Below are 16,942 nucleotides of genomic sequence, written 5' to 3'. Positions count from 1 at the left end.
CAGGGTAGAACAATCACAATAATCAAATATAATAATAAAACACTAAAAACAAACAAAAAATAAAATAAGAATTTAAATTAATTAATTAATTTAATCATAATGAAATCTAAGAATATATATTAAAACTGAACAACCACCCAAACACAAGAAATCTAAATTACCAAGACCTTAGGGGAAGGCAGAGAGGAACAGGTGAGTTTTAAGATTTGATTTAAAAGCGGTGAGGGAGTCTAAGGCCCTGATCTTCTCCGGGAGCTTATTCCACAGGCGTGGCCCCAGTGAAGAGAAGGCACGATCTCCCATGGTGGCCAGCTTTGTCCGGGGAACCGCAAGGATGTTGGAGTTTCCTGACCTTAGTGTCTTGGATGTGGATTGAGGGGTGAGGAGGTCCAGGAGGTAGGTTGGACCGGTACAGCTTATGGCCTTGAATACTAGGAGAAGTACTTTGAAAGTGATGCGTTGTTTTATGGGAAGCCAGTGGAGGGAGTGGAGGACTGGGGTGATGTGTTCTGATTTCCGTGTCCTGGTGAGAACCCGGGCGGCACTGTTTTGGACATATTGTAACCTCTGGATGGTTTTGGCTGGTAGACCTGCGAGCAGAGAGTTACAGTAGTCAATCCGAGAGCTGATAAATGCGTGCACCAACTTTTCTGCATCACGTTTGGGTAGTGAGGGTCTTAGCCTTGAGATGTTTCTCAGGTGGTAGAATGATGTTTGGCAGACAGATTTGATGTGCGCATCAAAGGACAATGATGAGTCCAGCTTGACGCCCAGGTTTGTGACCAGTGAGGAAAGAGGAATGGGGTGGCCATTGATGGTGATGTGGGTGAGACCGGCCTTTTTTGTCTGAAGGGGGTGCCAATGAGAATGGCTTCTGACTTGCTGCCATTTATCTGTAGTGAGTTGCTGCTCATCCAGTGCTGGATGTCATCCAGGCATTTGGTAGCCCGGGATAGTGCCAGGTGTTTGTCAGGGTTAGTTTGCAGGTAAATTTGTGTGTCGTCAGCATACGAGTGGAATTTGATGTTACGCACTTTACTCAGTTCTTTTCTCACCTGGTTAATTGAGAGGGACAAGTTGGGGGAAGGGGGCTGTGTGCTGTAGGTTGTTGGAGTGGGGGTGGGGGTGGGGTGTTGGAGGTGTGCAGTGTTTGAGGAGTGTGGAGGGGAGCCGAGTGTTGTGGAAAAGGGGGTGGAGGAGGAGGAAGAAGAGGGGGGTAATCCACAGGGGGTGCAGACGATGGGGGCTGCAGCGGCAGGGAGGTCTGGGTGGGGGGAGGGGTGGGTGGCTGATCAAATCTGTTAAAGAATGAGTTCAGATCATTCACCCACTGTTGGTCCCCCACAGGTTGTTGGTTGGGCCCCTTGTGGCCAGACATGGCCTTGAGGCTCTTCCAGACTCCGCTGATGTTGTTCTGCTGCAGCTGATCCTCCATCTTCGTCCTGTAGACATTTTTCCCTTCCCTTATCTTCCTCCTCAGCTCCCTCTGCACAGTCCTCAGCTCCTCCTTGTTTCCTGATCCAAAGACCCTCTTCTTCTCCTTGAGGAGGGTCTTTATCTCAGGAGTGATCCAGGGTTTGCTGTTGGAAAAACACTGTACAGTCCTGGTGGGTACGGTGTTCTCCACACAAAAGTTTATGTATTCCGTTATGGTGTCTGTGAGACCCTCGATGTCCTCCCCATGGGCATCACTGAACACTTCCCACACAGTCGAGTCGAAACAGTCCTTAAGAGCCTCCTCGGCTTCATCGGACCATCTTTTGACTGTGCGGGTCACAGCTGGCTGCCTGTGCACAAGAGGTTTGTACACAGGCCGGAGGTGCACCAGGTTGTGGTCAGATCTTCCCAGGGGAGGGAGGGGTGATGAGGTGTATGCCTCCTTGGTGTTGGCATACAGTAGGTCCAGGGTTCTGTTGTCTCTGGTGGGGCAGGTGATGTACTGGGTGAAGGTGGGCAGAGTGGAGGACGGAGGGGCATGGTTAAAGTCACCAGAGAGGAGGAGGAGGGCATTGGGATGTTGTGTCAGCAGCCTGCTTGTCGCCGAGTGTATGACGTCACAGGCCAAGTACCTCAAAACTATAGGCCTACTTAAGTACTGTTACTCAGTAACATTCCACAAATGTTTATTATAGATTAATAGTGCAATATATAAGGGATTGAGTGGAACAATGGCAGTTGACTGTATTATTCAATTCATATAAATAAAGGAAAGTCAATTTGACGAAGGGACTCAAAAGTTCTGCATTTGTTCCATAAATCATGTCAATAAATATTTGAAATGTGGAGGCTCCAGGCATCTCATTTAGACATAAAAAACTCAACTAAAAAAAAGGAAACCTAAAAAATATAAAAGATAGAAATGTTAATGTTAAATCATGTTCTAATCGAAAAATAAAAATAGAGCTGATAATCCCCAAAGTTTGAACACAATCTTTCAAAAGTACCATTATGCTCTTATTGCACAAGTAGGTCATTGAAGTAGCTCAAATGATCTCAAACCCCGCGGTTACTATTCATCAAAAACTGACTCTCACAAGATTATTGTTATGAAGCTGATGGCTTCAAGTTCTCAGAGAAAGTTTTATTTACAAAACTGAGACCAATTCATAAAGTCTGAACACTTTAGTCCTGATTTAACATTTTTATAGCAGGTCAGAGGTACGTGGTTATTAGACACATGCTTGTTGTTATATGTTATTAATTACGATAAACATCCTGTTGTTCATTCCCCTAGGAGACTTTAGTAATACCTCCTGACATGACAAGTAAAAAATGTTCTTTGAAGTACAGTTTTAATAAGAAGAGGGGAATTCAGGGGTTTGACACAGTCCTCTTTGTAGACACACTTTAATCCTCACAGACCTTCAGCTGATATCTGGGTGTGGTGACATTTGGATCAGCGAATCATTCATCATTCTCACATACTATCCAATTTGCAGAGTTTATGGTAAACATGTGAATAAATCATCTTCTATTTCTTGCCCCCGCTGACTCAACTTCCAGGAATCGTGCTCTAAATGTTTCCGTTTTGTGATTTCTTTAGAAAATTACAAAACACAAATTGCTGGATCTCTGTCGGCGGGCGACTGATAACAACAGGAGCAACGCGGCAGAGCCTGGAGCCCTAGACATCCAATTTTAAAGCCTCATTACCATGGTGATGGTGATGAAGATGAAGATGATGATGATGGAGAATCATCTTTTAATAATGCACTCCTATTTTCATGAGACTTTACTGTAAAAGTTGTACACAGATGACCTGTTGCACTCTAAACTCTGATCTGTGGCTCTATATGTCAGTTATATATTATATATAACTATATATATATTGCAAGTTATGTATTATGACTGACCATATACAATATTTCAATGGTGATGGGGATGGTGATGGTAATGAAGCTGATAATGATGATGGAGAATCATCTTTTAATAATGCAGCTCTATTTTCATGAGAATTTACTGTAAAAGTTATACGCAGATGATCTGTTGCACTCTAAACTCTTTTATTTGACTCTATATGGTCACTTATAAGTGTTTATATTATAAAATCATATAGTTAGATATTAGAACTGACTATATGCAATATTTCTATGTCATATTTCATGTTAAAACAATACAATTGAATCCCACATCCTCTTTGTTTTTGGACCACTGAACAGCCCACTTACATGCTCCTTATTATCCTTATTAAGGGTGTTATGTATGCCTTCTGCATGCTTTAAAGTCCTGATAATGAAAGTATGATAATGGCTGAACCATCCCAGGATAAAGGTCGGAAAAACTTGCAGGACTACCTGTTCAGCCTCCCCACTAGCCCCGCCCCTCTGCGCACACCTTTGTCGCAAAGCAGCCGCACCTATCCTGAGCTCTGCGTCCTGCTCACTGTATCCACATCCACATCCACTCATTTTGCTCTTTTCCCCCACCTGACATGCTGAGGCCCCTGGTTTACCTCCACGACTCGGAGCTTGTGGCCCGGTTCCAGAGACGATGCGGACTCTTCCTCGCTCCAAATGGCACCCCGGTGCGCACCGACGAACCACGTGGTAGATGGGACCACCAGGATACCAATTCAAACTATAATCACAAGGAGAATGGATGTGCTGTTAGTGTAAGTCTGACAAAAAAGTTTGTCTCATAAGTGCATTGAAACCTTAAAACATCATTTTTGATTGAAGAATATAAACCACATTATCCACTGGAGAGACTAAGCTAAAGACTGAACTATTTGAATTTGATTTCCAAAACGTGTGAGATGAATTTCAAAAGGAATAAATGGACCAATGGGTTCTTTGAAACCAGGAACAAAGAGTTACACATGGAACAGGTTTACTAGCCCTGTAATGTATTTAAATATTATGCAAACCAAAACTGTGACTGGCTTTTCTCGTTTGTCTGGGTGTGTGTGTGTGTGTGTGTGTGTGTGTGTGTGTGTGTGTGAGAGGCCAAGCTGTGAGGGATGTTTACATTCTTCTCTTATGCAAACTCTTTATTTAGGCTATTGACAAGGAGAATATGAAGACAGAGGAGCTACTTACAGGCTTAGATGTGGAGTATCGCTTGATAATGTGCAGTAAATGTGAGCACCATCAGGGTGGTGTTCAGCTTGGACATTGTTTTATAGTCATGAATATACAAATAGTCAAATTTATTTCTTAAAATGCTTAAAAAGCTCCAATAGCTGCAAAAATAATCATATATATCAGGAACATAAAGAAAATCTAAGTGGCACAAATTTAAGCAAATATGTAAAAAAAAAAATGTATAAACTGACATTTTTGAGATGGATGAGTTGTTTGATGACTCTCTTAAAGGGGCATTTCATCGTTAAAACAGTTGTATAATGTATTTTATGGCTTTGTTGACCCTGGTGATGTCATAGTGATGTCATCAGGGTCATCTTGGGTTGGGCTTGGAAACTACAGCTACATAACAGACAGTCTGCGTTATGAATCAGAGTTGTGGTTTTTGGAAGAAGTGGGCATTTAGGAGGCAAGGGGGGTCTAGTTAAAGATGCCAATGCATTGCATTGTGGGAAATGTAGGTTTCAGCATTTTTTGGAACTTGATGCTTACTAGAGACTCTGCTGCATCAATGTCTGACCTTTGTAGTACCCTAGCCTTGTGGATGTGAGATACTAAATTGTTCTTGGTATTTATTTTTTGTGCTACTTTAATCATTTAAATGGAGAAATCCAGATTCTTAAACTGCTGTCTGGTTTAAATGATAAAATGTTATGTAAAGACGCTGCAAAAACAAAACTGAGTCAACACAGGGTGTGGCTGCACTGTTGGCTATTAGATGTAATCTCATACTGTTCCAGGAGCCACCTTTAGGCACCAGGGGCCTCATCACAGAAAAATATCTCCAAACTGCTTGAACTTTCTCAACTTAAAAATCCAATCTTCCTATTACAGAAGAAATTCCTGAACAGTTAACAAGTTTAATTCGGTCAGGCGGGGAGATTTAAGCGGACGTAAAACAGTTTGAGAAGCCTCTGATTCATTATATTTGGGTGTTCATGTTGTTCTCCATCTTCATTGTCATCGCCATGAAGGCCTTAAAACAGCTGCTGCTTCCATTTATTAATTTAGTATTCATAATTTGGGAAATCCCAAAGTTAGAATGGTTCTGTAACGGCTGAATTCCTATCCGAAGCTAAGATAGGATTTTTTTCTAAATGCAGTTTGGAAACATGTTACTAAGATACCTAAAATCCTAATTGGTCATCCTAAACTGAGATAAGATAGGTCCCATCATGTTTAGTGTATTAACCCGTGTTTATTCTCCTCAGACCTGCAGCAGACCTCAGTACGAGGTGAGGAACTGGCTCTTGCACGTCCTCTTCCTGTTCTCGGCCGGCCTGGGCCACGAGTTGTTCTACATCACCTGTCTGCCGTGCATCCACTGGAACCTGGACCCGTTCCTGTGCCGCCGCCTCGTCAACATGTGGACTGTAAGTCACAGCTGGAGGGGAAAATGTGTGTATCAGTGTGATGTCCGTTAGCTCCACAATGCCACCTCTCTTCTCTTCACCTTTCAACCTCCTTTCATCCCCTCTTCCATTGACCTGTCTCTGACACCACCATGTTCATATATCCCCAGGCCTGTGGGGGCCACTGGGGCCAGCCTGACCGGGGCCCTTGACACGGCGAGAGGGCCACACATGGGGACACATTAGCAGAAGAAAAAAAATGCTAGGATCTCCAGTTTTATTTTAGATGTTTACTCTGACAGAATCCAGCACATAACGACCAGACAACCCTTGAAACACGTCCCACTATGACCCCAGAATCAGCGCTTACCACACACTCTCTCCTGCACTGTGTGTGATGGGCAGTGTGTTTTTGTGCCCTTTGTGTCCCCCGCCTCCAGCGCTTGGTGGGTGCCCTGTGTCTGAACCCCTTGCTTCACCCCCAGGGGGAAGAGACACCATTCTTCTGGCATCCTGTTTGAACTCCTCTTAAACTGCACATAAACACCAACACACACACAGACGTATGCTCGCCTCAGCCTGCTAAACACACTCATTGCCCTCCCTCTAGTTAGACATTACCAGCTTCACTCTTCTGTTCTCCTCCCTCCCCCCCCCCCCCACCCCCCAGTCTACCAGCTGAGTGTTTTATAGTCCTCATCAGAGCTTTCCATCTCTTTCTCTGGACTGAACATTTGGTCTGTCAGCCCTCGGGGCGCATCACCCTGCACTCCCAACTTCTAACAGCACCCTGCCATTGTGCCGGTGGAGTTATCTGAGGTTCACCAAGGGCCGAGCGCTCTCTTCCTCCCCCCCCCCCCCTCCCCTCCCCTCCCCCCCCTCGTCTCCGTCTCACACGCAAAACAAAAAAATTGGCAACTCATGCCAACATCTGAAGTGCACCCATGCAAATTAAAACTTGTATGCATGAGCACACGCATTGCAGGTCCATTACTGAAAAACACACTCAGTCATTATACACCCCCCCCCCTTGTGTCCTTGTGTCCTTCTACTCTCTGTCACCTTTACTTGCAGGGTGCCTTTGGTTGACTTTAGAAAACAGTAGCTGTCATCAACCATATGGTCATGAATTACATTGCCGTGTTGTATGGCGTTAAAGTAGCATAGTGTTATGCAAATCATGCACCTACTGCGCTGTTTGGAATATCAAAAAAACATCCAGTTATACATACAGGGCATAAACTGTGATGCAGACAGCAGAGGAATGTTTAGAAAAGGAACTGAACCCATTTTATTCCCAGAAGACAAAATGTGATCAGTGATGAGGACCGGGGGTCAGAATCTGTCAGTCTGTGAAGAGAAAGACTTTGTCACATGACAGTGTGATAGTGCCCTGTTGTAACTACAAGGAAGGTCACTGCTGTACTGGCAGTAATAACTACATCTGTCAGACACAAAGTGCTTGAAAATGACCAGAACCAAATGAACTATTTATAAAAACGATGAGCTAGGACCCGGTCTGTTCAGGTCAGAATCAGCTGGTGTTGACAGTCATATAGAGTGTGGCCTGTAAAGATTCTAAGACTTCAGATCTGTCGCTAACTCATCACAACGACAATGCTAATATGTTGATGTTTAGCCTGCAGGTATGATGGAAGATGGCCCCATTGTTCTGAAACCCCCATAATACGAAAAATTGAAGGTAATGAGTACTAGCCAATCAGAAGCAGAGTAGGGTGGATCATGCCTTAGTTGCACCTGGGAAGTACTGATGATGTCATTATGCATAACAATTAGCCATGTGGATTTGTTTGTTGCAGGGAGAGTTTGTATTTCCTGAGCAATGGGCTTTGGGATAATTTTTTGGGGACTATTGGCGTTTCGGGATAATGGGCTGTCGGAACAATGGCATGACAACCTGTCACTAAGTAGCCCCGCCCTAAAGCATCCCCTGCTTTATGGTCTATTTGACTCTTCATGGACCATCATTTACTAAATGAACATCATGCTGTATTGAAGAAGACTTGAAACTAGAGATTGAGACCATAAACTCATGTTTACAATGTTTACTGAGGGAATAAATCAAGAGAGAAGTAGAGTCGTTTTCTCATAGACTTCTATACAACCAGAGGAGTCGCCCCCTGCTGGACACTAGAGAGAATGCAAGTTTAAGCCACTTCCACATTGGCTTCACATCCCCTTCACATGCCCTGCTCGCACTCCCCACTTATGAGACCTACTGTTTTCCATTCAGTGCTTAATAACGAGTTGCTGGAGTAATTTTTTTGCAGTAATGGCCCACTCAGCAAAACAAAAACTCTACAAAAGTAATAAATGGAAACAAGAGGATTGTAAGTCAATAGGCAGGCAAGTAAAGGCTGAGTACAACTTTAAAACTGGACCCAGGAGAAATAATGCTGGTTAGGATTTAATAGAAAAACTCTTATATATCTGCAGAAAACACGTCTTTGTTCATGAGAGCAGGCTGCACCATGAGTCGCAAAATACCCATTGTACAAATGCACCTCTATTATGTGCCATTGATGAGTTCCACAGTCAGTAAAGTTAAACTTCTACTAGTTCTACTGTTAAAAAGATATGCTACTGTTTTGTGTGCACGGATCAATCATCAAATGTCATTTAATCCACACAATTTAAATTACCAGTACCTTGGTGGTCACTGGACTGTTATGCATCTCAAAAGTATGACTCATCAGTCATGTTGCTGTGGCACAAAACAAACATCTCATGTGATTCCTCCATACAAACAGTGACCTGCAGCGCTTCTACCCGACACACACACACTCACTGTGATCCACGTGTTGACAGATCAAAGTCCAAAGCTGCACTGGCAGCCTGGATCAATACACTTATTCACGAGGAAACACACACTCCAGCACAACTCTCTCTGTGTGTGTGTGTGTGTGTGTGTGTGTGTGTGTGTGTGTGTGTGTGTGTGTGAGACTTGACCTGTCTTTAACTCTTCCCTTTATGTGACCAGGCTGTCCCTGGGTCAGTTCTTTTTGATCTGACTGCTACAAAGACACCAATGAGACGCCGGCCCATGAGGCAGTTGAATATAATGTTTGTGTTGATGGTGGTGGTGTGCAGGGGGGGGGGGGGTATCATATCATGCGAGCACTTGAACTGGTAGGCAGATTCATTGTGTGAAGGCACACAGTATGGCCTGTTGTATGAATACAGGGTGAATGCATGGGGTCAGACGGGCTAAATGGGTCCACCATTGTCTGTCCTCTGTTTATTGTCCACTCCATGGTGCCAATTATTCTGTCTGGGTGCTTGTGTGTGTAGATACAGTGTAGGTAAAACATTTGTAATAATAAACTTTATATTAATGTATTTCCAGAGGACAAGGAGAGATGGATAATAAGGATTGAGCTTTTGGAAAGAACGGAACAATATTGTTGGAAGGTTTAAACCAACTCTGTCCCTTTATTTAGCTTATTTAGTTTACCCTCTGTTTTTGTTTTACTGACCAGTAGTCCATTGGTTCTGAGATTGAATGGGCTGGCTCCATCTCTGTACTTAATGCACAGATATGGGAGTAGCATAAATCTTCTTATCTAACTCTCGACAAGACAGCAAATGAGCTCATTTCCCAAAGTGTCAAAGTATTCCCTTAAGAGAAATCTTAATGCCACAGCATACAATGATATCTCAGACAGTGGTGTCCTTCCAACTTTGTGTCAACAGTTTGGGGAAGACATGATAATGTGAGAAATGTTTTCTCCAAGTTTGGTGTGGAAGAACCAGGCGGCAACCTCCAGTTCTGACGAGTGAAGCCAATGTGGAAGTTTCTTTAAACTTGCATTCTCTCTAATGTCCATCAGGGGGCGACTCCTCTGGTTGTATAGAAGTCTATGAGAAAATGACTCTACTTCTCTCTTGATTTATTCCCTCAGTAAACATTGTAAACATGAGTTTATGGTCTCAATCTCTAGTTTCAAGTCTTCTTCAATACAGCATGATGTTCATTTAGTAAATGATGCTCCATTTAGAGTCAAATAGACCATAAAGCAGGGGATGCTTTAGGGCGGGGCTACTGTGTTTGACAGGTCGACACCAGAGACGTATATATAGATGGCGTCTCTACGTCACTCCACTGCATTGCAAATAAGATCACTTCCAATCACTGGTTGCAAACAGCCAAGATGTTGACGGCCAAATTGCCGAACCAATGGGTGACGTCACGATGACCACTTCCACTTCTTATATACAGTCTATGGATAGAACCAGCCTACACTGAGGCCTGACCTCAACCCCATGCACTACCTTTAGGATGAACTGAAACACTGACTATCAGTATTTGAACCTCACCAATGCTCTTGTTGCCTGAATGTGAGAATATCCCTGCAGCTATTTGTTCCAAAACCTCTTCTTCAACTCTTCAGTGCAAAAGAGAGAGAGAGAGAGAGAGAGTGTAATGTTCTGGTGTTTGTCATATTTTTTTTCCATCTCTGTCACTTTCTCTCCATCTCCATCTGTGTGCCTTTTTATACGTGCACAAGTGGCTGCACTAATGGCGGGTCAGGAGCCATTTTTTTTTTTTTTTTATATATCTCATTCTCCATGGTAACAAGCATTTCCTGATTACAGTGTCAGGAGCGACGGTAATAACAACCTCTCCATTCTCTCCCTTAAACACACACATTAGTGTCCTGCTCGCTCTCCCCGCGCTCTGCCTCCCTGCTCCTCGCTAAGACAGCCATTCATTAAATATACAAGGCTGAGCTTTAAATAAACCTGGAGCCGGAGCAGGCTGCCCCTCCGAGGGCCGCTGGGGATCGCATGAAAGAGAATAGGCAGCACATTTGGCAGGGCATACACACACACAAACACTTATGCACGCACACACACACACACACCTACACACCTTGCACCGAGTGTGTCATTCTGTCAAGATCCCTGTCTGACCTCGCCAGCAGAAGATGCTGTGTCAGCAAAAAACAGCCTCCTTCAATTCTCAGTTTTCTTACAATAGATTTTGTTTCTGTATGACTGCAGCATCCGCACTTTATACCGAGGGTGGGTCTCCACTCTTGTACAGTTTTTTTTTTGGGTGTGGGAATGGTGATTACTTATTTATAAGACTGTGTGGTTAGTTTTAGAGCATAGTCTTATCAGGATTTTGCTTCCTCTTCTCATAATTTTATCATCATCTTACTCCATCTCTAATTTCTGCCTACAGTATGTAGCCCAGCACACTGCAGTGCATTTAGTCTTTTCTGGTACTTAAATGTAATGATGCTGTAAACTTATTCAGGTCAGGTATTGAAGATAAAACTATATTGTTTTAAGCCAAAAATACCTTCAAAATAATCTTAATTATCATTTAAATAAGGTTAAATCTTGCAACATAAAGATACAATGGTTCTTATCAACATTAAAAAAACAAAACTATTTAAAAAAATATATATATATTTCATCAATAATTCATCAAAAATGTGAATTCTGATTTAAAAAAAGGAAGAATTCAACGGTATGTTTTCTCTAAAAATGTCATAACATTGATGCAACATTAACAATGAAATTCCATCTCAATATAATAAAATATATTTGGTTCTCTCTCACAGTTGGTGATGTACATCGGTCAGGTGATGAAGGACTTGCTGAAGCTGCCTCGCCCTCTATCGCCCCCTGTGGTGAAGCTGGAGATGCGCGTCGATGCCGAATACGGGCTGCCCTCCACCCACGCCATGGCCGCCACCGCCATCTCCTTCACGGTTCTGCTGAGCGCTCCGTCCAGGATACAGGTAGAGCACCACTGATTGATGATTAAATACAGTAAAACCAGCACAGAAAGTACTCTTGGTGGTAAAGTACTTCCTCGCAAATATGATATTGCTTAGTAGCCTAATGTGAAATAAATCTATGATGCCGTTGAAAGCGAGTGAGTCAAAGTCAACAACCAGTCAGTGGATGCTGAAAAAAGATCAAGGAGACCATTGATATCCAATGTTTAAGACCAATGTTGATTCAAGACAAAGGTTACAAACATCTAATGTGACCAAAGTTCAAAACAAAGGCAAACCTGCAACCAAAAAAATCACGTTTTCATACAACTAACCTACTAATCTGCATTCACAATTACGTGTTTATCTTCTTCCAGATTATGGTTGCAGTTGTACACAGCTTGAAACATGTAATTACTGTTGTATATTTAAAACATAACAAAACAAACTTCCTGGTAAGGTTTTGTAAATAAAACATCATGGTTTGGCCTAAAATGACTTTTAAATTAAAACAAAAATGAAAAGTGAACAAACCACTTGGTTCACACGGGACATTACCAGCAGTCTTCTTGGGGAAAAAAAACACATGGACTCATTTGAAACATATTCGTGATACGTCCAAAGCGGTTTCCCTCGAACTGTAAATCACAATGCAGTTTTGTTGTATGGAAGAGTAGTTTATGTTTTTGCAAACCAGTTCCATTTTCCGAAGAAGACGTTTAGACATGTTTGAAAGCTCAGAAAAGCGAATACGTCGACCTTTTGATGTTGGATTAGTAGCACCTGGTTTTTTATGAATAGCAATGTTGGTCTGTTGGTTCCCTTTGATCCATATCTATTGGATGGATTTCATTATTATAAATCTAACATTATACCGGCTAAACAATAGCATGTTAGCATTGTAACCTTGTTAGAATACTGACATTTAGCATTTAGTTCAGCCTCACAGAGCCGTTAGCATTGCTGTAGACTCGTAGTTTGGTTTTACTATAAAAACTCTTACGAAAGGTCAAAAATACATTTCCATGCTCAAATTTCTCAAAAATATTTGTTAAACGTTCTCTGCTGGGACTGATTATGGAAACAAATATTAACCAAACGTCATGGCACATTGGTAGATGGAAGATAAAACTTCAACAAGCTACAACATCAGTCTGATATTTAGAACTAGTGAACATTTTTTCTTGATTAAATGAAACTGTGATAATTATATGGTTTCACTACTCATTACTTTGACACATATTTCCACCATTGCTGATTGCAAACAGTATTGCTGATTGCAAACAGAAGTGTAAGTACAGAGTACACTTCATTAATACTAGGATTTGGAGTGCATGTTGAACCATAATTGTGACAATAGGAACGTCATTAACAGTGATATTAAATTGCCATTGAAGTTTATGGATTCAAGATGAACAGTTGGTGTTAATTAAACCGAGTAGCTTCATCGCTTAAATCAAAGTGTTGTGAATGCCAGACAGTTTGAGTCACTGGTAGCAGAGTGGGATGGAGGGGAGTGGCCCCAGCTGTCCGTCACAGAGTCCCGGCTGAGCTGTTGGACAATGGGCAGAGAGGGGCGGAGCCAGCAGTCACCATCAGTCACCATCAGCCACACCCGGCCGCTGTTTGGTCCTCTGATGGACTCGACTGAGTCAATGACTGTCAGTCCACGTCTCCTCCTCCTCCTCCTCCTCCCTAACTCTTCCCCTTCTTTATCTCTCCCACTCTATTGCAAAGTCAATAAAACACTCAGTGGCTCAATCATCCGCTGTCTTAATCACGCACCGTGTTTTTAATGAAGAACCCAGTGAATGCAGTCTCCTGGTTTACAGCCTCAAACAGCTGTCTGCTTGATTTACGGTCACGTCACTTCGGCTGTTTGGCTTAATCTTCTCGCCCTGTCGTTCTCAAGGTCAGACAAGCTCACCTCAGCAACCCCCGTCAACCCCCTCATGTACAGTAGAGCACTTAACTGCGGCCTGAAATTCCTCCAGGATTCCCCCCTAAAAAAAAGAAAAAAGAGCGACAGAGCTGTTGATGAGTAGCGAGCTGTTGAGCCACAAGGCCTCGGGGCAGGTCGGAGGTCACGACAGTCAATCACAGAGTGACCCCCCTCCTGTCCCCGGCATCCTTTGTGGCCTTTCAAAAAAAAAAAAAAAAAAAAAAACTCTCTTCATGAACTACCAGTGAATAGGCTTCCAGCTGCAAGAGACAGGAAAAGGCAGAGAGGAGGGAGGGAGGGGAGGCACAGGAGGGGAGGTGAATGAATACACAAGGCCTCTCTTCTCACTGTTATTGAAATGGAGGATGGGGGGGGGCGCAAAACCTGTCACTGTAGGTAGGAGGAGGAGGGAGGGGAGAGAGGATGGAGGGACAGTAGAGGAATAAAGGAGCAGAGGATTGATGACGGCAGAATGACAAGAGGAGCGAAACGTCGCCATGAACGGATGATTTGATCAAAAACTAACAGGAACAAAAGGGGGAGGAAGGTTTTAAAAAAAGATTAAAAGTACAAAATGTCAAATGTTTTTTTTACTAGGGAATGTTTTTATACAACATATAAGATTCTACTTTTGGTCAGTGATCTAAGTGTGTGTTTGTGTCCCAGTTCCAGTTCGAGGTGGGTCTGCTGATCGCCCTGACGCTGTCGTCTTTGGTGTGTCTGAGCCGCCTCTACACCGGCATGCACTCAGTTTTGGTGAGCTAGTACACACACACACACACACACACACACACACACACACACACACACACACACACACACACACACACACACAGACACACACACACACACACACACACACACACGTACTGCAGCATAAAACATTCAAGCTCAACGCAGGATTCATAATTCATCAGTGTCTGGCTAAACTGTCTGGTTTTAGATCCAAGACACCTTCCATTTGAAAAATCTTGACGCCATAATGTGTTTTTAGATCAGTTATCTTTAAGTGCATATTTATCACATTTATCAGGGCTGAAAATACTGCTCTTTGAGGATTTTTTTATTCTAAATTTTTTTTAATAAAATGTATTCTCATTTTATTTAATAGAATGTATTCTATTTTTTTTTTTTTTTAAATAAAATGTATTATACATTTTTTTAAATAACATTTATTATAAAAAAAATCTAACATTTTGGGAAATATGCTCATTCGCATTCTTGCTTAGAGTAAGACGAGAAATTTAATATCACTCTCATATCTTTCGTCGTAAAATAATACTAAAACAAGCAGCCAGTTAGCTTAGCTTAGCACAAAGAGTGTAAACGGAGGGAAACAGCTAGCCTTATTCTACCCAAAGGTACGAAAATCCACCTACCAGCACTTTTAAAGCTCACTAATTAACACAAGAGTGGTATCGATGAAGTTAATTTCAAACTATCACTTTAAATGTTCCTTTGTAAAATATTTAAATCATGATTCTGCTTTCAGGATGTGATCTGTGGCGCTCTGATCTCGGCCATCCTCTTGTTCCTCACCTTCCCGTACTGGGAGGCCTTCGACCGTTTCCAGCTCACCAGCCCCTTCTCCCCCATCGCGGCCTTGTCCCTGCTCTTCCTCCTCAGCTACACCTACCCAGAGCTGGACCGCTACACCACCACGCGGGGCGACACCACCACCATACTGGGAGCATCGGCCGGGTGCTCCGTGGGATACTGGGTGAACCAGCAGCTGGGGCAGACTTTTGAGCCCCAGGGGTCTCTGCCGGTCCCTCTACCCACACTGACGGCCCAATCGCTGGCCCTGGGTACCGCCCGGTACCTCGTAGGGGTCGCGGCATTACTGGGAACCCGGCAGGTCGCAAAAACACTGAGCCTGCAGGTGTTGTATTCATGGTACGGAGTGCCTAAAAATGACAAAAGTGCCCGGAGGAGGAGAGAGATCGAAGTGCCGTACAAGTTTGTCACATACACAACTGTTGGACTTGTCAATTCTATATTAGTCAATAGAGCCTTCATTCTACTGGGCCTTCTATGACCCAATGATTTGAACCTGTCATAACACAAATGTACCTTATATTTATTTAAATGTGTCAACAAATGACCCTTTTTTAATTTTACTTGTAAAGCCAGCTGGGAATGATTTACAAAAATGTAACTGAACAGAAAGCAATAAAAGGTTTTGCTCGCATTGCAATGACATTTTTATGATCTTGTTCATTATTTGAAGTGAACATATTATGCTTTTCCACTTTTTCCCTCTTCTTTAGTGTGTTATATATATATATATATTTGTACATGTAAAAGTGCCTCAGAAGCTCCTGAACGGCTCCATTGAAGTTTCTCCTTCACTTCTGTAACTTTATGAGGTCATAATGTAACTTTATGAGGTCACAATGTAACTTTATGACGTCATAATGTAACTTTATGAGATCCCAATGTAACTTTATGACGTCATAATGTTACGGAAGTGAGGTAAAACTATTTTTTTGGTCCTCAAACAACAAAAGAGAGAGACGGAGCTGGAGCTCTGGCAGAAGAGTTTTTTGAAATGTGAAACGTTGACCAATCACGGCAGACAACGGAGCGTTTCAGAGAGAGGGTGAGAAGAGGTGCTGCAGGACAGCCAGGATGAGAAAAACAAGGAGGATTATGAGCATTAACGCATGTAAACATGTTGTAACTGTAACTAGAGATAAAAATATGCACCTGAAAAATAATATAATAGGGCCTGTTTAAATAACATAGTTAGGGCTGTAACACTGTGTGCATTTCAAGACATTTCTACATGTAGGTTCCCTGTTACTTCCTCCAATGGGAAAACCCCACCTTGAGCCAGACGTGCTCAAACCAGTCAGGAGAAAACTCTCAAAACCAGTTAAACAGAAACTTGGAAACTTCCTTTCAATAGCACCAGTCTCTGTCCCCCAAAATTATATCACTTGGCCGAATAAAACACCTAATTTGCTTCACTATTTTTACACAAGCTTGTTCAGGAGCAGTGCAGCAATGAAAGAGTTAACCTCTTCCTCTGCTACAGTAGAGTTTGAAGGAATGCCGGAGCACCTGTCAGACTTCATTAAGAAGACGGCTTGTTATCTGGTGCAGCTCGCTTTCACATGGGAGGCTAGTGGCTGCAAGATAATTCCTCTTTGAGTCGACAGCGAAGCGTCAACATGCTCAGAGAGGAAGTCTGAGCGAGCTTGTTGGCTGATAAAAAAACTGAATATATCAATCTGTGCAATACAATAATTATACAATAATTATTCTGTCTGTATATATAACATTTTTATATTATTGTGGATTTTTTAC

At 42.6% G+C, this 16,942-nt stretch overlaps 1 protein-coding gene across 1 annotated transcript; it reads left to right on the top strand.

The window, feature by feature from the left end:
* The first annotated feature begins 3,819 nt into the window (after positions 1-3,819).
* On the top strand, positions 3,820-15,823 carry sgpp2 (sphingosine-1-phosphate phosphatase 2). Its single transcript, XM_054603435.1, has 5 exons — positions 3,820-4,111; positions 5,795-5,956; positions 11,530-11,709; positions 14,297-14,386; positions 15,123-15,823. The coding sequence occupies exons 1-5, from the start codon at positions 3,932-3,934 to the stop codon at positions 15,666-15,668; spliced, it is 1,158 nt and encodes a 385-aa protein (XP_054459410.1). The 5' UTR covers positions 3,820-3,931; the 3' UTR covers positions 15,669-15,823.
* The last annotated feature ends 1,119 nt before the right edge of the window (positions 15,824-16,942 follow it).

This window comes from Anoplopoma fimbria, chromosome 1 (genome assembly GCF_027596085.1).
Source record: "Anoplopoma fimbria isolate UVic2021 breed Golden Eagle Sablefish chromosome 1, Afim_UVic_2022, whole genome shotgun sequence".
Taxonomy (NCBI): Eukaryota; Metazoa; Chordata; class Actinopteri; order Perciformes; family Anoplopomatidae; genus Anoplopoma; species Anoplopoma fimbria.
Note: the sequence above shows the minus strand (reverse complement) of the source record. Positions and strands in the feature narration are given on the sequence as shown.